Source organism: Scomber scombrus, chromosome 24 (genome assembly GCF_963691925.1).
Source record: "Scomber scombrus chromosome 24, fScoSco1.1, whole genome shotgun sequence".
In the NCBI taxonomy this organism is placed as follows: domain Eukaryota; kingdom Metazoa; phylum Chordata; class Actinopteri; order Scombriformes; family Scombridae; genus Scomber; species Scomber scombrus.
In genome coordinates, this window is record NC_084993.1 from 14,488,394 (window position 1) to 14,516,192 (window position 27,799).

The 27,799-nt window shown below is 38.5% G+C and overlaps 2 protein-coding genes across 2 annotated transcripts; one reads left to right on the plus strand and one right to left on the minus strand.

Moving 5' to 3' along the window:
* Nucleotides 1-993: 993 nt before the first annotated feature.
* On the plus strand, nt 994-24,220 carry slx9 (SLX9 ribosome biogenesis factor). The gene is made up of 6 exons (XM_062414649.1): nt 994-1,250; nt 2,241-2,361; nt 16,228-16,296; nt 20,289-20,463; nt 23,648-23,713; nt 23,801-24,220. The coding sequence occupies exons 1-6, from the start codon at nt 1,062-1,064 to the stop codon at nt 23,925-23,927; spliced, it is 747 nt and encodes a 248-aa protein (XP_062270633.1). The 5' UTR covers nt 994-1,061; the 3' UTR covers nt 23,928-24,220.
* LOC133976631 (tektin-B1-like) lies at nt 4,333-5,556 on the minus strand. Its single transcript, XM_062414895.1, has one exon. It carries the CDS (start codon nt 5,554-5,556, stop codon nt 4,333-4,335), a length of 1,224 nt encoding a protein of 407 aa, XP_062270879.1.
* Nucleotides 24,221-27,799: the final 3,579 nt, after the last annotated feature.

The window sequence follows — 27,799 nt, forward strand, 5'->3', positions numbered from 1 at the left end:
ATATATGTGTATATATATGTATATATATACATATAATACACTAATATAGATAGAGATGCAGAAGCAGATAGAGGCAGTAAAAGTACTACTCAGCTTTTTTAATAAGTTGAAAAATGAAGAAACAACATATGAATACATTATATATATATATATATATATATATATATATATATATATATATATATATATATATATATATATATATATATATATATATATATATATATAGACAGATAAAGATATATAGATAGATTGATATATATAGATGTATATATATATTAGTGTAGTATATATATATATATATATATATATATATATATATATATATATATATATATATACATACATACATATGTGTGTGTGTGTTTTGCAAAATACCTATCATACATCACATATAGCACGTATCAGAATATTATATTACTGTTAAGCCCACTATGAATATTAATATACGCCAAACCATATGTCCTGTATCATAGCTACATGTATGACGTTTGCAGCAAAAAAAACCGCGTGAAAATCAGTTAAGTATTCAGTGAGTTATGATTGATTAAATGTGCTGACACTTCATTGCGCCTGCCAAACAGATTACACTGAGTGGAGCGGGTGACCTGTCCAAGATGGCGGCCCAACGGCTCGTCAGCGCCAATAGGCAGTAGCGGTTGATGCGGCGTCTACTCTTTATTATGTCTATGGTCATGTCAACAATATCAAGCTAGCGGGAATGTAAACAAGCACATCCGGTTTTTACTTCAGATTAAAACTCTTATTAAAACTATAGCGTGCTTTCTTGTTATATTTTACGGAGTATAAACTTACAACCAGCTTCTATTTTGTGAATATTCGCTATATAATAAAACCACAATAGTTGCTAAAGGCAAAACAACAGAATGCTAAATCTTAAAAAAAAATTTCAGAGCCAAACAAATCCTTTTCCGGTGGTAGCACAGCTAACTTGACTAGCAACACACATCCATGCTGCTGACACAAGGAGCAGTGATACGACTGTGTGTGATACACAGGAGATAAACTAGAATATCAGAGGCTAGCTTTGCTTTATCAACATGGTTGGAAAGATTAAACATGTTCGCCAGAAGCTTCACCAGGCTGCAGTGAAGCTTGACAGTTCCACTGGCCTCACTCAGACCCCCAGCTCCGGGTCCGAGTCGTCTCGTCGCTTAGAAGAGCCTCCACAGAAAATAACTCCGCAGCTACTGGACGATAAGAGTGATGCTCCAAAACATGCTGCACAGGTATGTTATGTTATGTTATGTTATGTTATGTTATGTTATGTTATGTTATGTTATGTTATGTTATATTATGTTATGTAATAAAATAGATAACGTCGATATGTGATACTGGACGTGTCGTCATGTTAAGTGAGAGCTGTGTTATTTGACGGGAGGTGTTTTGAGTGATGGCTAATAAACATGCAGAGTGATTGCTGCTTTAGATCCATGCTGTGAATCTAGAGAAGAAACGTAACTAAGTTAATTTACTGTGTACCACTAAGTACTAATTTTAGTCTAAGGTACTTGAGTTAAAGGTCCACTCCACTACATCTCAGAGGGAAATATTGTACTTTCTACTCCACTACATTTATTTGACAGCTTTAGTTACTTTACAGATGAAGATTTGATACAATGGATAATATAACAAGCTTTTAAAATACAACACATTGACAAAGATTGTGTATTTTGACGTCTTACAAAAAGCAGTGTGTAATACTGCATACTACATCACTCATAATACTGCAGTACTTTTACTGTAATACTGCATACTACATCACTCATAATACTGCACTACTTTTACTGTAATACTGCATACTACATCACTCATAATACTGCAGTACTTTTACAGTAATACTGCATACTACATCACTCATAATACTGCAGTACTTTTACAGTAATACTGCATACTACATCACTCATAATACTGCAGTACTTTTACTGTAATACTACATACTACATCGCTCATAATACTGCAGTACTTTTACTGTAATACACTTTAGCTACATCAAGCTTGTAATACTTATGCGCTTTCACATAAGTAGGATATTTGATGCAGGACTTTTTCTAATGGAGTATTTTAACATTGCTGTATTGGTACATTTACTGAAGTAAAGGATCTGAATATTTCTTCCACCACTGAGGGACAGACACTCATGGCATATAATTATGACATGGTGGATAATTGCTTTGATAAGCCCCTTCTCATACGTTCTCATATTCTGAACTCCACAGGCTGGGACACTCAGCTCCTTCCCCACTGGGATCTTTGCAGGAACTAAAATCTCTCCAGAGGCTCTTGTGCAAACCTTGAAGTTTGAGAAACCTCCAGAAGTACCCATACCTGACAAGAAAGGTAACATTTGATGATGATTGACTGCTGTTGTTGTTGTTGAACCTGGTGTATATGCAGGTATGTCATTGTAGAATGACCTAGGTGTCATAATACTACAGAGATTAAAGTCCTGAAAATATGTAGTATTTTATTTTATGGCTGCAACTAACAGTTATTTTAATTATCAATGAATCTGACAGTTATTAATTGTTATTTAAACATGTTGTAATGTATTCAGATTTCTTGTTTTATTCACCCAACAGATATTCTGTTTACTATCATACATGACAGAATAAGCATTAAATACTCATATTTAAGAAGCTGGAATCATGAATATTTGGAATTTTAGCTTGAAATACAAATAAAAAATGTCTTGCATGTTCAGCTGACACAATGTCAACAGTACTTCAATGTAAGTGGTTCTAAATGACATAATTCTTTCCAGGAAACTTCCTACAAAACAATTTGGATTTTATGTATACACAAAATGAGAGTGGTAAACATCATTGGAGAAGAGGCCCGTATATCTTGACTTCTTGTCCCTAGGATGGGTCAGTCTCCAAACACACTAGATCCTAAATTTCCCATAATGCAACTACAAGTTGTTTGATAAATACTCATATATTTTGAACTTCTAACTTCTGAGAGACTGAATTCCCCTTTAGTCCCAAAATATAGACACAATACTAGTGCACAGTAAATGAATAAGCAACATCAGTAGGAATATACAGGTGTAAAGTGAGTAGTCTGCCCTAGTTATAAGAGAATGAGGCTTCACTGCATGAAGAGCCCTCTGTTCCCACTCTGAGGGGATTTGGGATACAGAGTGATAACAGCTGGCAGGAGTGACCCCCCCTCGTCACAGTGGAGGAAATGCCCTGCTGGTTGATAAGTAGATAGTGAAGGAGATAAAATACTTTTTCAGTGATGTACATCAGTTTCTTCCGCATCCTCTTACCCACAAGTAAAGGTGAGGGGTTCTGAGTAGTTGTAGTACAGATTCAGCCTGTCTGATGAATATACATTGTCAGCTCCAAGTCTGCGGTCAGACCAAAAAAACTGAGCGCCATGATTCATTGTGATGAGATGACTTTGTTAGCGCAGTTGGGGTGCTGACACAGAAGACTTACAAATACCTGCAAACGCACATTCCTGGTAGATTATTTGGTAACGTGAATATAATGTGAAGTGATGAATGTAACATCTACTCCAGAATCCAAATCCCTTCAAATCTGTTTTTACTCAGAATCTTTGTTTGAGCACAGACAGAGATCCTGTTTGTCAGACAACAGCCAAATGTTTCATTTTAGCCATCATGGTATTAATATTAATTAGTGGCAGCTGCTGTAATCTGTCAGCGGTGAGGTCACTTAAACTGGTAGCCCTCAACTGTCAGTGTCGACTAAACATGAAAAGCCTGTTGCCTGACTGTTTTCTATATTGTTCTTTGCTAATAAAAACAGCATGCCAAGGTATTTGATTTAAAAAACAACTTTAAGCATTAGATTATCCCGGTAAATTAGATTAAATCCCGGTATTTTGCTAACTGGAAGCCAGATGCCAAATGGAACCTGCCATTGTAATCCAACCTTAAAAACAATAAACTAGTAAATGATCTTAAACGTCTTGCTGCATATACAGCAGCAAAGGACCTAAACTCTGTTGCAAAGTAAACATGCTCTGTCCCTTCCTGTTGCCCTCTCTTGTCTGTTGTCAAGGAGTACTTCATTTGATTCATTTACATCTTGCCTTGTAATGTTGTTTCTTGTTGGTATATGGCTAATTTTTAGTGGCAAGCAGTCCTGTTAATCTCATTCATAAATGGTGTTCATTTTGTGCAAAGGGACAGGGAAAACCCTTGTGATTGTGTCTTTAAAGGGTAGTTGACTGAAAATAAGTCGCTAAGAATGTATTTTTGCTTTGCCTTTAATTCATTTTTGCACCCTCAAATGGTAGACCACAGGGCTGAGGTAGAGTGCATATGTATGCACTCTACTGAAAGAATGAGTAGGGGCTGGAGGACCTCAGGCCCCAGCAGAGCCTGGGCTTGCTAGGAATGACCACAGTGGTGTAACGCAGGGGCAGGAAACTGTGGTGCATGGTCCGGCACTTCTGCTCTACCCTTAGGGCTTCATCATTAGTGGCCATTCTGTCCTCCACGATCGACAGTCGCCTAATTATGGGCTCCATGTCATGTTGGCAGCGTTGCAGTTTTGGGAAAAGTCCAGATGCCATGTTTGTAAGGTCACTTTTAGCAAGCGTGAAGCTGAAGTGGGGCATGTCCAGGCAGAGCTCATATCGGGGCCTCTGGCTGAGAATGTCCAGGCAGTAGGTGGTGTTATGCAGCTGGGAATCACAGTTCCTGACCTGACCCGCCACTCTCTGAGTGACCTTTGTCAGATCTTGTATCTCGTCAATGATCTGTTGCCTCTGCCAGCGTAACCCCTCTTGGACTTTGCGCATCTCATAGATCTTTTTCTGCATGGCACCATCTGTGTTGTGGCGCTGACACTCGTGAGCATTCTTAAGATTGGCAAGGGTGAAGCTCAGGTTCCCTCTGAATGTAGAGGAATCTTTTACCAGGCTGTCAGCAGTCAGTTTCAGGTCCTTGCAGTTGGTCTGCCACTTGTCGTAGCCCGTATGGTAAGGCTTGTACTGATCAGCAGGGAGATGGAAGGTGGAGCAGCTAACATCATGGATTATGCATTTAGTAGTAAGCTTGTTGGCTTCACTCTTGTCCTGGTAGTCAACCAGCAGCTGAGTGTGTATCTCCTTCAGAGAGCTCAGTTTACCCACCAAGAAGCAGATCTGCTTCTGAAGCACTTCTGTGATCTCATTGGTCAACTGCACCTCCTTCCTCAGCTCGATGAGGACAGGGTCTTGTTCCAGGACTCCTGTGTTCAAACTGTTCTTGACCTCCACACACTCGCTCATGTGCTGACCATACAGCAGCTTCTCCTCAAGAAAGCTCTCAGTGGTGCTTTTCACCTGCTCCAGGGCAATGATTTCCCGGTCCACCTGCCCAATGATCTCAGATATCTGGGCCTGCCACTGACTGACCTCCTCATGCCGGTAGGTCAGGTGTCTCATGGTGCTACGAGTGGCAGAGGGGATCCGTGAAACATCATGACTCAGGGTGCAGGCGAACTGCTCATTGAACTTCAGCACCTGAAGCTGAGGTCTCCTTGCTACCAGGCTCTTGTCGGTGGACTGCATTGGCAGGCTGGCTGTTAAAGGGTCCTCTCTAAATGTGTAAGATCGCCTAACAGTATGAAAAAGATTTATGTCATAAAACTTGGCTTTACTCCCTCTATTTGTACTGTTAAAGTTCAGCTCACCCAAATTTTAAAAAACCTAGGTTGGTATTTATGCATTCAGATAACTTCTGGATTATTCGTCCAGGTTTAGCGATGCCTGACTGTGAGATTTCTACTGCCACCCCAAAACAATGGAGGTGAATGGAATTTAGTTTGTGGTGCTCACAGCATGGAATAATTACATTAAAATATTCAACATGTCTTTCCAGAAACTGTGCCCCCATTACACTGGACAATTCACACAGCACACTGTGGGCAGTTTATGTTGAAGCTGCATTTTATTAAAGAAATAGTCCCCATTGCATGAAAATTGTTGACAGTGTGTTCTGAGGATTATTTATAGTAATATGGTTACTGTTTTTGTAAAGAAATGAATCACTTGCTTGAAATTAACAAATGTGGGTGAACTGACCCTCATTGCCTGATTTCTAAATTGGTTTAGAACATTTTAAAAGACTACACAGAAAACAAGTTGGTGTATTTAATTTCAAGACGTGTTACTTACCACATTTCTGGTAGTTTAAATGAATCAAATGAAGTAATGTAAGTCTCTGAGAGGCTTACTCTCACTTCAAGTCAAAACAAAACTGAAGTGTGCCTGCAGGGAGTGTACAGTAACCAAACATCTAGAATCTTCTCAGCTGTGACATCGGCATCTGGAATGGTGACAGTAACCTAACAGATCTGCTGTGTGCACTGCTGCTATTTTCCACTAAAGATAAATGTCTAATGTTGTAATCCATCATACATGTTTATGATGTTATAGGAAAGGTGCTTATTGAGATATTAGATGTTTTTAAAGATTAATCTTTGGTCAGTAGTTGAATGAATTGTTTAATGATATTTTTGCCCTTTCCCTCCAATTTGAAGGTGTTCTTTGTACAAGTTGAAGGGGTTTGCATTGATAGGTGTTCCAAGAGGAGAACCCCCTGACCAAAATGACAGCCAAAGATAATTGAATAATCATCTGTAGCAGTATGATGATGTGTGTCTGTCAATATAAAGGTAGTGGAGACTGCTCTCTCAAGAAAAACGCCTCAATATGTAAGTTGCTCAAAAACGATATAGTTACATTTGAGTGACAAATGCCTTCTACTGGCTGGAGAGAATATGACCCAAAGCATTGGTGCAGTTTTGATAAGTATATAAAAGCTCATCATTCAGGAGGTGTGGTAGGAGGCATTAACCCCAACAGTGGACTTTGCTTCAGAAGACCGCTTTTTGGTTCCAGTTTACAACCAAGATCGTCCCCTAACCTTAAACCCATGGTTATGATTGTAGCCATGACGATGGAGGTGTCCTAACTTTAAGGAAGTAGTAACAAAATGATCATTTTAAAAACCATGATCTTTCCCTAAACCTAACCAACAAGTTCCTGTGCCTAAAACTAACTAGTCCTAAATCAAAGTGTTGTCACACCATAAAAAATCGTTAGTTTTTAACAGTGATGGTGAGGATTTTTGGAAAGCACACACTTATGATGTTGTCCTGCCAATTACTGTTGATAGGGTATGATTGATGGGTTGTGTGGTCAATGAAGTGTCAGAAAATGGTAAAAAATTACATTTTGCTTTCCAAAGTTCAACTTTAAGTTCTCAAGTTTCTTCTTTGGTCTCAACCAATAGCCCACAATCGAAAGATATTCAATTTACCATCATAGAAGAAACCACAAAGGATTCACATTTGAGAAGATGGACCTAGACAATTTGGAACTTCTTTCTTAAAAAAATGACAAAAAACGATGAATTAATTATTAAAATATTTGCCAGTCAACTAATTAATGAATTGATTAATTGGACTAATTGTTGCAGCTCTGATATATATCATAAAAATAGTCTGAATTACGTGTTTAACCAAAGTATTCTGGAGCAAAACAAATTTATTAATCATTCAATGGTCAAAGGTCATAAGCAAGGCATGATTGAGTAGGTGATCAATCAAAGTTTAAGTACTGCCTTGTGGAATTCCATTCTCAGACCACTAGATGGCGTCTTTAACTAATAATACTTTCAGCAGCACCACAGCAAACTACAGGCAAGGTTTTTTTTCATGGATTTCTGTCCCACTAATGAAGGCTGCTAGAACATCTCATTCCAGCTTTGAAACATTGGCCTAAAAAAGCCTGCACAGAGATCTGAGTAACAATAAACCAACATGATCAAAGGGAATGAAGAGGCGCTGAGAGCATCTCCCTGTGACTGCGAAGGGGAGTGATGGATGTGGGCCTTGTTGCTAAGCATGCTGTGCTGCACGAAACCTCACCAGACAACAGCTCGCTGCTATTTATAGACTAGGCACGTTATAAATTTAGCTCATGCATGAAATCAAGTTTTAGCTGCATCAGTGTTTCCTTGCTTTAACTGGAAGATGCTAAAGGCTGGTGCTTTTAGTAAAGCATTTTAGTTTAATGACATTAGGTTGTTGAGAGGTGTAATATCACACTCTTATTAGCTGTTGATAACCACAACAGCAGGAAGTTATTAGGACTAAATGGAAAGAACCCTGTTTAAAACATGCTTAAGATGCCAGTCTCCTTAAAACAATACTTAGTGCATTTATTTAAAGAATGCTTAAAAATATACATTAGTGCACACCCATGTCAAAAATGCACATGAAAAAAATGCTCTATTCATTTCCATACTGTAATGAAAGTCAAGTGAATTCTTTAACATCATATCTATGGGCCCACAACTAACAGTTCTGTACATTATTGAGTCGTCTGTTAATTTAAAATGATTATTTTTTTAAATGTTTGTTTAGTCTGTAAAAAACTGAAAAATACGTCTATCATCATTTCCCATAATAGGTGACATCCAACAAAGGTCCGAAACCCAGATATTCCATTTTAATGTCAGATACAGATGCGCTATAAAAATGAGCTATAAAAATGAGCTATAAAAATGATAGTCAATTAATTTATTATCGATTAATCAATGGACAGAAAATAAATCAACAACTATTTTTAAAATCAAAGAATCATTCAAGTAATTTTCCAACCAAAAAGTCAGTGGTCAGGTCAGTCATGTGAGCTGTTATGTCTCATATTTTAAAGTGCTTAACAAATAAAGTTGGATTGGATTGGTTGCAGCTTCTCAAATATGATCATTTTAATTTGTTGATTGGACAAAACAAAACATTTGAATTGTTGCTTTGAGCTTAAATTTTATTTTCTCTATTTTCTGACATTTTAAAGACAAAACAATTAATCAAGTAAATAATCTGCAGAATAATTGATAATGAAAATAATTGTTATTTGCAACTCTTAATTAGAAAAAGAGAAAAACACCAAATCCTTTAATTATAGGAAACGGAATGAGCAGATTTTCTCACAAATACTTTTTTATAATCAGTTATATTTGGAATAATTGATCAATTATTTAGTGGTAAAATGCTAGAAAATATTTTTTAAAAATCAAAGTTTGAACGTGATGTCCTCAAATAGTTTTGTTCAACCAACAGACCAAACAGACCAAACCAATACAAACCAATCCTCAGTGTACAGAAGCACAAAGCAGTGAATATTAATGACTCAGACAATAAATAAACAGAATTGTTGACGATTCATTTCCTGTTGTTTGACTAATCAATTCATCGACAGATTGTTTCAACACTAGTTTTCCACCTGCACTGAAGGCTGAATTATAATGGTATTTTACATCATTTATACATCACTTTTATAACATGACAAAGCAGACTGATGTAATGGTTTTGTGCTGTTATGAGACAATAAAACATTTAAATAGATGAAACATTGCAGCATGTTTTCAAAAATGGTTTAAAGAGGACTAAATGTGAAGAAACAGTGGTATGATCCTTTTAGACTGATGTGTCCAGCTGAAAATATTAAACATTCTATATGATTTCACTGTTTAACAGGAATGGGAGTTCAATATGAAAATATCAAAACGTGAGCTTAGACGTTTAATTCATTAGTTGCTTATTTAATTATAAAATGGCAAAAATTCACTAGTTTTCATTATCCTTGAGCAGATTGGATAAATTGAATATCTTTGTGTTTTGGACTGTTGTTCAGAAATGTGCTAGAATTTTATATGGGCTTTATTCTTGAAAGTACATTCCAAATTAATCTATAATGGAAATAATCATAAACTAAGAGGAGCTGAAAATCTGCTATATTTTCATCAACCCCCCACTAACGTCACTTTTTTCCACTTGCTGTGACAAAGTGACATGCACTGCCTTTTAGTTCCAGTGCTTCACATGTCACTGACTCAGCTACACGTCATCTATTTATTGATTTAAATGAGGGCACCACTGTGATGCTCAGTGATGACGTTTCCGGCACATATATGGGAGTTCCTGTGTCAGAGTTTATAAAACATCTTTAGAAATGAACAAATCAGACAAGAGACAAAGAGAGAGCGGGAACCACAAGCACAAAAATGAAAAATATTTAAACTGGTTAACTGATTTGGGTGCAGCCCTGTAGCTACTGAATCATATCTGCTCTCTCAGAGATCACACTTATAATGAAAGTGTTGTCTTGAGCATGTAGGCTGGAGTTCTGACTGTGGCTGGAAGTTGATCAGACAGCCCCCGCGGCCTTCTGACAAAGTGCCCTGTCTGCAGTCTAATTAGGGGTATTGTATCACTACTAGACCCTGGAGGGAAGACCCCAGCTCTTTTTTATTTTGAGGTCAGCTCCCTAAAGACTCTCCTCAGCCTCTCCTCTTCCCTCTACCCTCCACATCTTTCCCCTCTCAATCTCACGGTCATTAATGCTACTCCTCCTTACATCATTTCCTCTACATTCTGATCATTTCACCTGTCAGTATCCCCTGTTCCCACCGTTCACTTTTTTTTTTTTTTTAACCCATCTCTGTTGTTTTTTCCTCCACATTGGTACAAGGCAATTTGCCCGTGCAGAGCTGTCATGTTTACTCGCATCATTATAACGCGACTGCATGCATCAGAGCATCGGAGCGTACAATGGAGGAAACAGTTACAGTTATCCGCATGTGAAACTCAGCCATGCCAGAAAGATGAAAATGGTTTCTGGGTGTTCTACACCAGAAAAGAAAAGAAACCAACCATCAAGACCATCAGTCTCCTTAAATTCTCTACTTTCTTTCTTTCATGCCGGTATTAACGTCTAGCAAAGTGCTTTATCTACAGCATGTGACACTTGACACGATGTTATGTCGCCCCAAACAATTGGTTTCAATGAGAATTCCATCACATCAAGGAGATAATGATAAGTTTGCATTGTTGTTTTTGAAAATGAGCACAATGACTAGAAAGAATTGATACCCACATGGACATATATTCAATGTAATTTGGTAATTTACAGCAGTCTGTCAAAGGTCTCCTTGTCACCACAGTCAAAAGGTTAATAGCATGTTTACCAGCTCTACTTTTCCCCAGTGTTTCTACCCTGCCTCCCCTCTCCGCTGCTCACTTCCTGTCTCATTTGTTCCATACTGCTCACTATCTGCCATCTATCTACCTCTCCATCTTTTATGTCTGTGCCCAACTCCGCCCTGTAGAAACAAGCTGTCAGTGGAGCCCAGAAGAGCAGGATGTACAGGGCTGGATGGATGTGGGCTGGGTAGGTGAGGGGGTCGCCTCCAGCCAGCCGTAATCACAGCTATCCATTTCATCTAACAGTGGGAAGATGATGCTCCCAATGGGAGCGGAGCGGTGGTAAGGCACCCTCCTCAATCCCAAGCTGCCCACCTCCCCTCTACATACACCACAGAACCCCCCCCCCCAATCCACTCGTGAGAGATTGGATTTCCCCACCTCTACCCGCATTTGTAGTCAGCAGCAGATGCCTATCTTTGCCTGTCCTCTTACTGCAAACAGCAGCAAAAACACTTCTGTTGTTTAGCGCTGTGGTGGCAGATAAAGGCCTGCCAGGATCTCTGGAGTATGTAGAGTCTGGAAATATATGCCTGTCTGAACAGCACATACTGACACTCCAGCAGATGGGATGTGTACATGGCACACATCACACTCTTAGTGTCTGGATTTTAATTATAAATATTGGCCCCTAATATAGTTTAAACTGAAGTTGACTTGAAGTTGAATTAAAGGATAATTCTGTTCTTATTTACAACCAAGTGCAATGTATTAAACACATTGTCAGCTTCAAGCATCAGGTTTAAACCTATCATTGAGTTTTGGCAATGTGTTCACTTCTGTATTTACTTCCAAAACAAGTGCTTTAGATAAATGGTTAAGTCCCTGAATACTTAAATAAGCAACACTTTAAATGAAAGGTCATTTTATTCGGTTTTGCCTTAACCAAGCATGCACTGTTGACAAAAACACATTGTTGAGAACTGTACTTGTTGCTTTAGTTGCTCGTGCTAATGGACTCCATTGTGTGGCTACTTCCTCAGAGCTCAGGAATGAAGCTGATGACTAATGTGTTGTCACAACAGATAGGAATCAACCACAGCAACAACAACAAGACCAAGGGTTGGGAAAAAGTTTGATCTCTAACTGTGTGCTTTGATAAGTCTGGAGCTTCCCGTTAATGTTAGTCATGGCCACCAGAACTGTATGCAGCTGCCTCTTAGAAACAGAATATTCATTTATATTGTGGAATAAAATCTCTGGTATAACACCTTTTTATCAATTGATGACAATTTCACTAACATGTTAGTCATGTTGTTTCACTTTCGTCAGCCCTTTTTCAAATGAACCAATCCAACACCAAACATTAGTGACTTGCTGATGGACAAACTGGAACATTTGGTTAAAGAGTATTGTTGATGGACACTGTTGTCCCACATTCAGAAAGCAACCAGAAAGAAGGTAGTTACTCACCAACTGACAAAGTAGTGCACTATGTCCGTTAATACACACTGTATAATTTCTTTAGCATTAGTATGCAACTAGGACACAAACAAAGGCGGTAGTTTGGAGCTAAATCTACTTCTCTAACGTAATTCAACAAAATCAAAAGATAAAATACATTATAATGTCATCATTGTATATTAGAATAATAATTCTAATGTATTCACAGTGTGCTCATTATAATTGTGATGCATTATGGTGTCATTATGACCACTACTTCAAGTATGTAAATGGTTTTCAAGCAGTAAAACCACAGAAATCCCTTAAAGGTGCAGTGTGTACAATTTAGTGGCATTTAGCAGAATGGACTTGGCAGAAATGGAAGATAATATTCATAAGTATGTTTTAATTAGTTTGGATTTCTCATGAAGATAGGAATTGTTGTGTAAAGCTCTTTATATCCTGCTGTAGGGGACTGGTCCTCTTCCAAGCAAACCCACCATGTTGTACCACCATGTTTCTACAGTAATCCAGACTAGACTAACCAAACACTGGCTCTAGAGAAGCTTTAATTTGTTTGCAATCTGCAACCATGCTGCTAGATACCACTGCATCTTACAATAGTCCTTTAAAAGTGAAATAATCCTGCAAACATGTCCAGCTATAGTCCATTGGTGTAGTGGACTTAAAAATTAGTCATTTTCCTGCCTTTTAGACAAAGATAAAGACAGTGGAATACAGAGAGCAGACGACATTTCAGCCGCCACTCCAGTCCTCATATCTGAAGCTATGCTAAATGGGATCAATAGGCCGGCACACTGGGACGGTACAGGGCAGAACATATCACACCCCGCTGTGCTCATTGAAATGACATGTGGCCTATCTGTTTGCTCTGAGCTTTGAACTCTGCAGAACTGGAGCTGACACCAATCGATGGATAGAAACCAGGCCACTGCATGACATTGCACAATCATTTCATTTACATGGAATTCAATAATGATGAAAAACTATAAAGCACTTAATCAATGTGAAAAACAGATCTGCTTCATGATTCTGTAACAATATTGGGTTTTGATGCTGGGAGATATTGTATAATCTGGTATGGTAGATTTGATACAGACATCCAGATATTCAGGAATTCCTGGAAATATAACCATGTGTCTGTATAATGTGTATGGATTTTTGATGGCTGATAGTTAGAATTTTACCCTTTTAAATATCCCAACCCTCTTTCTATGCATATGCTTTGATACCTCTGTGATTAATCAGACGTGTAAATCTGTCACATGAGAGGTGACAGTGATTAACAGATATGTCAAACAACAACAAATATTGACCCCTATATCAACAAACTAATGTATTATCAAGTTGCTGCTTTTGCCCTCAGGCCATTCTGAGAAATGGTGGTCAAGGTCTTTACTGCATTGTTAATTACAGAGCCAATACCCTCGGGCCTATATACACACACAACTGCCACATCATTCAGGGAGGGTACCATCGATCTCCTGACTGTCCATGCACTCATGGTGCTGATGGCTGGTGTTCATCTCATGCTCAGTGTTTTCTTTCATCATCCAAATCCTCAAATTAAGAACATTTCAAATATTAGAAATTCTCAAATAGTGACCAGGACCTTTATTTACTTCAGCAGCTGAGAGAACAAGGGTTAAATCGTTGAAACAAGGGAACAAAAGAAGGAGAAAGAAATAGATGGGAAAGGGAGAAGATGTGAAAGTGAATATATACAGTAGGAGACTGTAGAGAGACTGGATGATGGAAAAGCTCTGTCATTAGTTGTTGTTGTTCTTGGTGTGGTTATCTTCCGTTTCCCTCAGTACCTTTGACTGATTCATTCCACTGTCACACTGTGAGCAGCCATGTTGTTTTACATTATCAGCCCGTCACCGTTAACTCTTCCTGCTGTCATGAAGAGCAGGAAGGGAAATGAATATTTAGCGAGGGACCTATTTCAGTCCTGTCTGTACTACACTACCAGACTACCGCTAGATTAGAAGTTCCGTGTAGAAGTTTGGAGCAAAATACAATTTGTATTATTATTTATTCTCTCTCACACAGTAGCTCATAGTATCTGTGTCACCTCGGCCTCAGAGGATGTCCTGACCACGGGACACCTCAAGGTGGCTTTGCAGATAAGATATCATTATACAAACTTTCCCCTCTGGCCTGGGATGTTTTCCTCTCACAAAGGAGGAAAACAGATTGAGTCCATGTATTTTTTTTTCTTTTGCAACTGACTGCATTCAGTGTGCAATACTTTTACATTTACATTTATGTTTACCCATTTCGGAAAAGGGTTATCTCAGCTTGGGTTTGGAAACTACACATTTCTGACAGAAAGCCTGCATTAAAAACTGGGAGTGTGACATTTTTAAGTCATATCCGTGTTTACCGGGCAGGTTTAGGACTGATATCAAACCTCAATACTGGACTGTTGTACTTTGGAATGTACAAAATTGCCTATTTCTCCTCCTATACTGATTCTAAAACTCAATGTCAACAGTATAAAGGTCTATTACATTAAAAATGCACAGTGGTCTCAAACCCTGCTGTTGGAGAGCCACTACCCTGCATGTTTTAGGTATCTCCTCACTTTAACACACCTAATTCTAGTTATTAACTCATTATCAAGCATTTGACATGTTTCAGCTGCTTGATAACGAGCTAATAATTAGAATCAGGTGTGGTACAGTGAGAAAATACCTAAAGCATGCAGGGCAGTAGCTATCCAGCAGTTGACCACTGCCATAGCATTATGATTTAAGTTTTCAGTTTCTTATCCAGTATGTGCAGCTAATAGAGCATGTACTTAATTATGCAGTACACATATTTATTTGAATTATGTTATGTTTATATGTCATTTATTGTCAAATTCTTTATTTCATTATATGTTCTTTCAATTTTCTTTTTAAAGAGTTACCAAGCTAGCGTTAGCATTAGCAAGCTAGCGTTAGCATTAGCAGCTAGCGTTAGCATTCAGCGTACCAAATCATTAGACAGCTAAATTAACCCATGAAACCTATGGCTTATATGTGACGACAGTGTAGTGGTGCTTAGTGCAAAAACCACATATCATTAACATTTGTATAATGTGGTAATATTCACTGTAGTTACAAAGTCCTTGTCAATTCTGCTATGATTCCAACATGGCAGCCATCGGTGAGAATTGTCCATAGCTACACACTCAACTTTTTGACTGTTTCGAGTGCACCATCTGGGTACTCATAATACACACATTGTGCACTCAAAATATTACATATAAGTACAGAACTACGAGATTTGAGACACAGCACAAGTAAAGGTCATGCAATTTAAAGATGCACCTGACCAGGTTTAACTGAAAGCAGAAGCACTTCAGCTGTTGTTTGATCTCACCTCAGGAAATAAAGAAAAAAGATGACTCAACCAAATAAGTCTTCTTATTGCAACTCCTGCCTGAGCTCATTTGTAGTAAAAGCACAACAAGGGCAAATAAACTGAAATAAAAGGCTGAGTGTCTTGTGTTAAACAGAGCTCAGAGTGCGTTCTCTCTGCTCCATCAGCTCTCACTCAGGGAGGGAGGATGGAGGAGGGTGGAGGCTCGCTGTAGCTCGCAGCCAAGTCATTCCCTCGCCACCTTTGATGTATCTTTAACACATTTATGAATTTGCCTCTCTTCATGTTTAATTAGCAGGCTTTCCCTCTGCTGAGTGGAGCCTGCTGGGTTTGATGTGTGCTGTCATGTAACTCTGTGTGTGTGTTTGTGTGTGTGTGTGTGTATGTGTGTCTGTGTGTGTTTTTTTAACAGGCCCAGAAGAGAAGAAAATCAAGTCAAAGAAAGAGAAGATGAAGGAGAGGAGGGACAGATGGCTCAACAGTGAGTTTATATCAACACTCAGCACAGATATCAGACTATACATGTTATTACACGTCTATGTACTTTATATACGCTTTAATATTATGATGAACTTGTTAGTGATGTTGTTGGTAGCATTTTAAATGGATTTCAACACACTGAAGTCACAGTATGGACTTGACCTCACCATGTTTTTAACTTGCAATGAGTCTGAAATCCCATCCAACTTGGCATCTGTTAGTCTTCTTTTTAAATATTTAATTATTGTGTCTTGTTTATTTGGTTTTCAGTTTGTTTGTTTTTCATGGCAAACTTTTCCATATTGCCCCAGTTAACAAACGCACAGGACACAACAGTCTGAATGTAATAAAGTCTGTTTCTATTTCTCCTGTATCAGGTGATTGACAGTAAATGGAGAAAAATACAACGCCAGCAGTGAAATAATGAGTTGAAGGATTATCTAGTTCCAGTGTGGACTGATGGCAGGGGTGGGACTAATTTAAACAAACACACACTCAAAGATGATTTTACTAAAGAAGTAGAGTAGTAGCAGTATACAGAGGGAATAAGAAGAAAACGGCAATGTTTTTAATCACTGATTCATTGATTTTTATCTCCCTGCCCACCGTAGCAGGCGCATGGCATCATGTAGTAAATGAGAAAGCTCATAGTGACACTGGGGACATTGATTAATCATTAGATACCAGTAACAGATTTATGTGATTTGAATGTCTATGGAGGAGTGCTCCAGAGAAGAAAATGTGAGGCTTCTCAGAGTCTGTGTGGGTTGATACGTTTGATCAAATGGAATCATATATGTTCCACAAGATGGGCGACTAACAGATTTTAAGAAGAGCTGTCCTGCAGACATATCTTAAGACAAGTTCTGATATGAATCTTTTCCACAAAAAGTTAGCTACCTTGTTAAAAGTTCTTAAAATGACTTTCTACTCCTGTCGGATACAAGATCTACTTCACTGCTAAGTTTATTCTCAGTGTGTGTGCACCCCAGGCTTCACGTTTCCACATCACTCTTGTGTAAGTTGAATACTGGAACACCACTGGCTCCTAACTAGTAGTGATGTCACACAACTTATGATGATAAAGGTGAGCATAGTGAAACTTTGAGCCTTCAGCAGATGAATGTGAAATCAAACTGCACATTTAAAGCTCAGGAACCACCTGACACATGTTTTAAACATGAAACTATACTTCAATAATACACACAAATCTCTCATAAAACAGATTCAACTTGAAAGATTAAACAGTTTTGAGTAATTATCCTTTTATATAATATACCTATAATTTATTAAGCTGTCTACAATTAACTAAAATGAATTATTCAGTCCAGCTGTATTCAATTAAAACATTATAATGTTTAAATTACAAATTCTCATCCTCTCAATGTTTTATTAGTCTGGCACCAATAAAAAAAAGCTTTTTTAAACTAATTTAAAATGGATTGATTACATACAAGTTAATTAACTTGTTTATCATACTTTGTTATGCATCATTATTTGACTAATTATAGTGGAAATTAAACTGTGATAACTGCAACTACAGAATTAGATGTTTTTGCTACAGTTTACATTGCCATCAAAAATCACATTTTTTTTGTGATTCTTTTGGTGTTTCACAATGAGAGGATGTGTTGGTCTCAATCCAGCTCAGCTAAACTAGATCAACTTTAAGCCAGCGTCAATTAACTGAAAAACCCAAACATGTAATGTATGAAGAGTGTGAGGCTCTACAACACAAAGCAACGAGTCTTCTGAGACCTCACTCAATTCTGAATGGATTATTTTCATCCTCATTACGATATTCATTTTCACAATGAACACACTGCAGATGTGACAGTGTTAGACAGCCAGAGAATGAGTTCCAGGTTAGTTGAAACACAATTATGCTCCTGTAGCTGCTTCATTTAAAAAAATCATCCAACTGCTGGAAGTCTGACCAAACTCTACATTAGATTAGCTGGAACATGCTTTTAGATTGTGTGTGTATTTTTAATAAAGGATTTGATTGTTATCTGGTGTAAGTTCAACACTCATTTCTCATATAGATTATTAGAGTCTAAACCTGCAGCAGGTACAGTCAGAGATCAGAAATTGAACTAACTAATAATATGAGCCAAGTCACATACACATATTTACAGCTTCTATAGAATACTAGAGCAGACAGTAAAAAGGTTTGTGACTGATGAGTGAGCCACTGAGTTTGGGTCATTCTGGATGAAGGTGAATCTTTGGGTCTGTATGTAATTATAACTCCACTCCTCGACGTCGCCGCCATCATCATCATCATCGCCGCCGCCATCATCTCCCATAATTGCGATCAGGCCTGTAACCGTACCCTTGTGCTGAGCCAGTCAATTCCTCTGTAACACAACACGTATCCTCTTCAGGCGTATAATTAGGTGCTAATGGCTGAGTGACCCAGTCCTGCTGAAACCCAAGAACGGCTCCATGGCTGACAGTTTTCAGGAATTAGGACAAAATTGGAATGAAAGATAAGCTTGTTTCTAATCAGAGACACGGAGTAGGGATGGAAGAATTTAGTGGAATTTTGGCAGCAGCGTTTTATACTTGTAGACTGTAATTGCAAACTGATCAATATCTTTGTATAACTAGGAAACAGGTGACATGTTTCCATTAAGAGAAGGTCTAAATATGGGCTTCTGGTTAGTCCTTCATAAACAGCTGTATCATGATGCTTTGTGATTATTATTATACACTTTATTTCTATAGCAACTTTCTAGACCGATGGTACAAGGTGCTTCACATAATACAATATACACTGTTAAAGCAAAATAAAATGAACATAATATAATACACAAAAACACAATAAAGAGCAATAGCCAAGCATAATTAAAGGAAGCAAATATTAAATGAACACTATAGCAATTTTAAAAAAGTCCATCATCGAGTAATGTGTCCGTTTTTTCTCAATGAATGAATGAGTTGTTTGGACAATGAAATATCTGAAAATAGTGAAAAATGTCAAAACTAAAGAATCCAGAAAATATTAACATTATAGAAGCTGCAATCACAGAATCTGGACTTTTTTCTCCTATCGATTATCAAAATAGTGATTCATTTAATTGTTAACTAGTCGACTCAATTAACAGCTCTGAAAATACCTGACATAAAATATTGATCATATTTGTTCTACCATAATACAACCAGCCTTTGATCAGCGTGATGTTAGATGCCGCAGTTTGCATTTATGTGCCATAAAAGAAGAAACTGTTGAATAGCATCAGTTGCTGAGTAAGTGATATCTGCAGTTCTCAGTGATGACAGGTGTCAAATACACACATCCATCATACACTGTTGTGCAGTATGTGATCCTGATCAGATTCAGACCTTTTGTCCCACATCTTCCTCAGTTCTCCTCATCCTCCCCGACTGTCAGACTGATGTTGCTCCTCTCAGATTCTTTTATTTAGACTGTAGTTTTGCATTATTGTTGGTAGTAGTGGTGGTCATAGCTTTATATTGATATTTGGGTATAATATAAGGATTGCAGCTAAAGGTCTGCTTGTTGTAACATACTGTGGGATTCAGGACCAAACTTTGTGTACATGTATAACACATTTAAGAGGAAGAAAAAGAAAACATGATGACTGAATAACCACCAGCCAAATATTTCAGTTCAGAAAATCATCTTTAAGGTTTGACGCTCTGCATGGAGTACTCATTCAAGCATGACATAATGATGATGATGATGATGATATAACAGGAAATAGACTGGATTTGTAGAATGATTGTGTTGACAGGCAGAGGAGCTTTTTAAAGAATCGTTCCTATTATCTGAACATGACCTGTGTAGCCTGAGAATGAGAAACATGTTCCTCATTTCACATGACCTTTAAACTTACATGTTCCTGACCAACATGTTTGCAGTTTGTACCAGAGTGAGAGCTCCTACCCTTCACTGCTCTCCTCTGTGTTTCATTGAGCCTGGATGTAAGCGTCTCTCTCTCTCTCTGTGTTGTGATGTCTCCTCAGAGATCAGCTCCATCAAGCAGGCGAAAGAGCAGCAGGCAGCAGAGGCCCGCAGGCAGGCCACGCCTGTGGTGGGAGACATGAGGCCGCTGGCCGACGCCCTTCCTGAACTCTCCGAGCTCATCGCCCCCGCCGTCACAGCCCCCACCGCTCGCCGCAAGAGCAGGAAAAACAAAGTGTAAGTGCCAACGTGACGCTGTGCAGGAATCAAGTGTCACAACATTTCTTTTGTCTTTCCCAATCTTAACTAAGAGCAGCACATGTTGTGTTTGAGTTGAACACAGTGATGTCATCACTGTCAGCAGACTGACTGATGAGCCTCCATCTGCTGTCTGCTCTCACACTCTTTGTAGCAATGTGTTACTTGTTACGTCAACAAATTAGAATTAGATTAAAAAGTGCAGTGAAGTGAATGATGAGCTGGATCTGTATTATATTAACAGTGACTGACAGGTAAGTTGGTGTCACACCTCCTACACCTCTGGCAGTGTTTCATTATAGATCAGTCTGAGTCAAACAGTCTTGTGTGTGTATTATTTCTGCTGTGTGATGACACAAAAATATTTACCTCTGTACAATAAGCTGTGTGTACTGAGAATCCCTGGACTCATGGACATAATAGTAGCATCCTAAAGACTATTTACACCTACAGTCATGAATCATAGAAGCATTGTCCAGACCTTTGCTCCATGCTTGTACATAGTTCTGAAACACATCTGTATTTTCATCTGGGGCTCTACTGAAACATCTGGAACATCAACTTACTCACCCAACTTTTCTCATTCTTTACTTAAAATGTCAGCTTCTCAGATCCATCTGTACGTGTCAGAGCCAGAATCTTTTCCTAATATGAGAGCGGTTAAAGCAAACAACACATGGAAAAACCTTAGCAACTACCTTAGTAACCAAGACAACAGAATGGACAGCTGTTTATGGACATGCTCGACAAGCCAATCCAGCTCATCAGCTTGGTGGAAAAAAATGTTGCAAATGAAGCTGTAAGGTCAGGTTGAAGCCCTGACTTCTGACTTGCAGGGAGCATTTTTACATACGTTAACCTCAAGTTTTAGAACTCTGACCATGTTTAACATAAATATTCAACATCCTAACAGTATATAAATAACAGAAAATCATGATATTTCCCCTTTAATGATATTCTACTGTAAACACAGGGGGGTTAATATTGATCTTCTTTGTTGTAGTCAAAGTGAATACATGTATTTCACAGTAAGTAAATGATAAAAAGCAAATAAAGCCATCTCTCTGCTGGAAGTCCTCATCAAGAATGGTCCACAGTGTTGTCAGCAGCGTACTGTCTGGATCACTCTTTCTGAACTCGTCTTCATTGAGGACGGTGAGACATAAAACATGGCTGCACTGTCAGAGTTCAACATTGTCCAACATCTCAGTTGGTGAGTCCAGATAGAATTCACCATCTCAGTGAAAAACACCAGGAAGCTATAACCAGTTCATTAAAGTGGAGTGGCTGTCAGTGATAAGACAGAGGCAGGTGAATTTAAAGGTGCAGTCTGTGAATTATGGACTGATAAAAGGGAAGGAGGGTTTCACATTAATGAGAGGAGAGGAGAGGAGAGAGACTGTGGAAGAGAATCCTCCTCATTTGATGCAAAAGACAAATAAAAAAAAAGCTTCACTCCAGGCAGAAAACATAAATCCTGTCTGGGTCCCACTTTTACTTTTCAATTATCTGTGTTCTCTGAGGAGCTGCAGTTCATTCCACTTCTGCTGTGGAGGCTTCTGCATCTGTGTGATTGAGCAGTTATTCACCTTTTTTGCAAAAGTCTCAGAGCTGAGGGTTCATATTCATCATATCCAGCTCTGCACTAATGAGAGATGAGTCATGTGGAAGGGAACAGCCAACCAGATCAGGTTTTGGCTGCCGTTCCAGATTTAATCTGAAAATGACTTTAAACAGCTCCACTACTGACTCATTATTGTGTTCATTAAGAAATAATAAGTATAAGTGGACATACTGATAGATGGAATCATATCATATATTAATACAGAGAGTAGAAACCACTTTCATGTCAGGTGTCATCTCACCACAGTTACATTTATACTTCAATTAAAGAAGAATTTCAAATGTAAAAAACTACAAATATTAAAAAACATTACGAATAATCCATTAAAATAAAATGAGTGTTACCTTTACAAAGACCCTCAATAAAAGAAAATAATTATAAATAAATAAAAGATGGTGTGCAGGGTTGAGTTGGTGCAAGCATTTGAAACTAGCAGCCTGCATGAACATGGATTGTGCAAAAGATTGTGCACGTTATTATTATCATTGTTATTATTATTCATATTAACTGACTTCATCCAAGCACATTATTAGGATCACCTGTGAAATCTAATGCAATCTTATACAACAGCTCAGCTATAATTCTACTTCCTAATCTATTTTCCACACTATTAACATACCTATAGGGGGCAAATAACATAATACATTCCAATACTCCATTACCATTCACTATGGCTTCAATAACAAACAAAGGAGAAATCTCACCTTGAAAGTGAGTTTATGTATTAGTAGAATATACAGAAGTCCAGCAGTGCAGAGGAGTCAGATGATCCAGTAATTATACATTACAGCAGCACTGTGAATCTATTAACCTTTATTTTACCTCAAAAGATAGTTGAGGAGGAATCCTCATTTACAAAAGTGTGGAGTAACATCACAGCAACACAACAACACACAAAACTATATTAGGAAAAATAAAATAATATAAAATAAAACCTGAATAAATACAGTTAAACAATTAAGATACAGTGAATTTAGAAACAGTTACAATCAAATAAAGCAAAGTGTGAGATAAGGCTTTTGAACAGCTGTATTGATTGTAAAAAATAAATACATCTGATTGTAAGGACTTTTGCAGATTATTCCATGTGTAAGCTGCATTATAAGAGAAAGACATCTTTCTTATTTTGGTTCTGACTAATTGATGAATATTAATACACATCACTATAGAGCATTTGCATATATGTATATACTTTATATTCACACACAGCTTATTGCCTAATTCACAAGTAAAGTGGGAGAGACAGTATAACTACTACACAGAGGCTCTGATTGTGACAGAGCTTTATGATACAACAGATGATAGATTATGAAGAAACACACATTGAAATAGGCAGAGATAAAGTGCTGAGAACAATGACAATAGAACCAACAAACAAACAAACCAGATGTTTACAAAAGGTTGTACATTGTTAGACAGAGGAAATGGTGACAGCTAGTAATGTAGTTTAAAAGTTTGACATTCATTTCAACAGTTCAACAGTTCCCAGTTTAGTTATGTATGTATACATGTGTTCCTCTTTGTGTCTCCTCTCTGCAGGCCGGTGAAAAGGCCGGAGCCTACCGACTTCAGCCAGATGAAACAGTCACAGAAACGTAAACTCCTGTAAGCAGCTTTTCGTCTTTCCTCTTTGCTTTATGTCACCATCAAAATCCAACAAGTGAAACAACTCTCCCTTTCCTCTCACTGCAGGGAAACAGAGAGCGGCAGGTTCAGCGACGCAGTGAAGACGCTCAGCGCTAAAACAAACCCTCTGGCCGATATCGGTGAGCAGCTGAAGAAGAGGATGAAGCAGGAGGAAGAGCAAGGTCCGAGCTAGCGGCAGCAGCGGCGGCAGCAGCTCAACTAAAACACTTCCACAGACTTAAACAAGCCCAGTCTGCACCTGATGTCATCAGGGAAACCCAAGCCTTATTTATAAGGAGGAGGAACCTGATCTGTGGAACCCTGTCACACCTCTGCTGCTGGCTGGTCCCACACAAAGACTGAGTATGTAGTATTTGTAAATCATGACTATAACAGATATCCTTTCTGTTTTATTATTCACATCTTTGGCACGTCTTTATTAAATCCATCAAAGCTCAAACTCTATGTGTATTTTCTACGTCAGATTTCTCACATTTGCAGCGACTCTATTTCAATCTAAACACTTAATATGCAAGAAAAGTGGCTTGATTGTGTCTCCACCCACACTACTGTTTCTACTCTTCTATTTTGGGGATCTTCTCATTCTGCCGTATTCACAATAAGATCAGCTCACAACACCGAGTGACTCATCAGCAATAACCATAGCAACTCCACAGATCTGTGTAAATGAACATCTTGCCAGGGCAGCGCTGAGCCACAAACTGAATGAAAATATTGTCAAACTGTCATCAGTAAGCAGATGAAAATGTTACAGAGACTGAGGTGAATCACAACATGTTCCTACAGCTCCTCCAAACACTGCAGGTGAGTTCAGTTGAAAGCCAGATTAAATACATGTTTTCAACTGTCGTTTTAAAATTGTTCACATCAATTTTCTCCAATTATTACTTATAAGTATAAGTATGAGATAAGGTTTACTTGTGAGAAAAAACACGTGTACTCAAAGAATACAGATTACATCAATTGAAATTCATTGCATGTATTTGCCTTTTATTGTTTACTAGAAATATCACAGCAGATAAACAGCCAAAAACAATAAAGAAGAAGCAACAGACTTTGAGGCAGTTTATTAAATGCTGCTTTAATAAAAAAAATGTCATTAACTTAAAGATAAAGGCTTTGATATCATAAAGGCCGAGCTGTAAGAATATCTTTAAAGTCCATTAACATAATTAAATATTTCATATAATGCATATCTAATCTACGCATCAAACAGTTTCGTAGTTTTCGGCCACTTCAGATCAGCGTCCACCATCTGTCAGAAACACACGCACACACACACACGCACACACTGACCTCCATTGTTACCAGCAGCCTTCATCAGAGCCTTTGAATCCATCCACACATGATATCATCTTTCATAGAGGAAGGATCGCTGGATTTTTACATAAGAGTTACAATAATAATGTGACATCTTCTAATGTTTTGTCCTCTGATGTTTAGTACACACTAACAAACAAAAGAAAGGAGAAATATGGGGATTTTTGTGGAGAGAAAAAAAAGTGAGCCTAAACTCCATCTGCACTAAGATTGCCTTTAAGCTTTTCTCCGTGGAATCTGAGCGTGTAATAAAGTCTTACTACAATATTTTTGGCATTTAAGCCTTTTCATAAATAGTGTCAGCTGAGACGGACACACACCTGGGAGGAAAGAGGGAGGATGTTGTGCTACAAACATCTGTGTCCCGAATCAAACTGGAGATTACACGTGCTACCAATCTGCTCCGGGTTACACAACCATTACCATACAGATGTGCAGCTGAAAGCAAACAACAGCAAATGAAATGCAAATGAAAATATTGATGATGGTGTGATCGCAAGGTGAGGAAATAAGTATTAAAATCTTTCTTAGTGAAGTTCTAAGTCTTGTCTTGTGGGCTCTTATGCATCATGCCTGTAAGAAGATATGGAAGTCTTTGTTATGAATACTTGGAGGTAAGAAAAACTTAATCAATACAAGCTTCAGCACTGCAGCCAGCCATTAGGATTCATTAATAATGGATTCTACGGGAAGAGCAGAGTGTCAAATTAAAAGTAATCAGAGCTCATTGTTAGAAACCATCAACATATAGTGAATATATAGACCGGTGGATGTTCTGCTGCAGGCTTCAGTCAACAAAGCTACAGACAGGTACGGGCATATTCTTCATTTTCAAAACGTCCTCAGACTCAAGTGTTAAATGACATGTTGTGTAATTTGGCCGTCCGACATTCCTGCGCCGCCAAATGGAACCTGGCATTCAAGTGAGACATCGTGGCTCGTCACCAGCTGATACTCATTGACAGCAGAGGATGACCCAAAGCAAACACAGGAGACACGGGGAAGGAAGAGGATTAAAGGGCCAAGCTGCAACAAGTCTCCTGACAGCCAGACGTCATTGTCCAAGTTCCTGCTGAGGCTCCGGAGTACCAGCAAGAATTAAAAACATGCTTTGGATGACACGCAATGGGACAATGAAGACCAATTATGAAGTAACTCAATCTGAAGGTGACTAGATGAATTATGGTATCACAACATTTAGACATGCAGTTACAAATATTTAGCACCTCTTGTACTGGATTTGTGATAAAAACAAAAAAAATTACATCCAGATGCTAAATCTGGAAAACGATAGCATTGATTATGAAATACTGAAAACAGACTTAATATTTAAATTGTTATCTTAATCCTAAGACTTTCTATCCCAGTTTTAGCAGACTGAAAGTGTGTGCAGACCAGGCGGGGAGTTCTGGTCCTCTGAAATGATGCGAAAGCGGAAGTAACTTAACACTGCATTCTATCAAAAGGCCACCAGGGGGCGACCGTTTTGGTGTCAAAAGGACTTCCGTCTCTATACAAGTCAATGGAGAATTCACCAACTTCTCACTTGATTTATAACCTCAGTAAACGTTTACAAAATGTGTTTATGGTCTTAATCGCTAGTTTAAAGCCTTCTTCAATGCAGTATGATGTGCATTTGTGAAATTTTGGCCTCCCTGATTTTATATTTGACAATAAAGTAGGGTATGCATTAGGGCGTGGCTACGTCGTGATTGACAGGTTGATTGGTTCACAGGTTCAGGAGGGCGCCTCTTGCTCTCTCGCTGACGTCGATACACTGCTTGCCGCTGATTGGTAGTTGTCGCTGGAAGCGTCATGAGCCGTCCCACACAAGAATCAAACCCGGCATTTTTAAATACCGGAAGCAGCGTTACAACCATAGTTACAGCCATACGGCTCAATTTTCTTGCGTTGTGTGTGACAAAAAGCCACATACAGCAGCAAGTATACCACTGCCTCAATGTCCTCCATTGTTTATGTGTTTTGTGTCGCGTATAAAACTAAGTCACGGCAGTTTCGCGGAGCCGTGCTGTGACGACCCCGCCCACGTTGAGTGGGTACTTTTTTTGTAATGGAAAAGGTCTGTTCTGGAACCGTACCGAGTCGAGGCGAGTCGTGCTGGAACTGTGTAGTGGAAAAGCGCCATAAGTAGAATCCGTGTTTTTCTTTTACCCAGCATTCCCCAGAAATTTTCAAGATGGCGCTGCCCAGATCCGAAACTATTCACTTCCAAGCAGCAGTCCACAAACCAATGGGTGACGTCACGGATGTTAAGTCCATTGTATATACAGTCTATGGTGCAGACTGAATACTTCAGAGGAAAAAGTGATTGCATGTAAAGTCAATGCAAAGAGGTAAGTGTACATGAATAATGCAGACAAACACAGTTCTGTCACTCAAAATTGTTTTGCATGTATCTTTTATCCCCCATATCACGCAGCCCTGCATGGAAGCTGCCTGTCTATCAGCCTGTTAACTAAGCAACCTGCTAATACATCAAATAATAATCCCTTATTTAAAAATATGTTCAAATGGTCTAATATTTCACCAAATGATCAAAGATTGTAGAAAAAGTCCTTTGTTTTTTCTTCTTTCCTCTCCCATTTATCATCTCACCACCCCTCACATTTATCTGCTGACCCTTTGGAGGGTCCCCACCCCTAGGTTGGGAACCACTGGACTAAACTAGCTAACTGTATATAAAGTAGTGTAAACTAGCTCCAC

Coding starts and splice junctions, on each gene's coding strand:
- slx9 (XM_062414649.1), top strand. CDS start 1,062: ATGGTTGGAAAGATTAAACATGTTCGCCAGAAGCTTCACCAGGCTGCA. Junction 1,251..2,240: donor CTCCAAAACATGCTGCACAG/GTATGTTATGTT, acceptor TGAACTCCACAG/GCTGGGACACTCAGCTCCTT. Junction 16,297..20,288: donor GAGGGACAGATGGCTCAACA/GTGAGTTTATAT, acceptor ATGTCTCCTCAG/AGATCAGCTCCATCAAGCAG.
- LOC133976631 (XM_062414895.1), bottom strand. CDS start 5,556: ATGCAGTCCACCGACAAGAGCCTGGTAGCAAGGAGACCTCAGCTTCAG.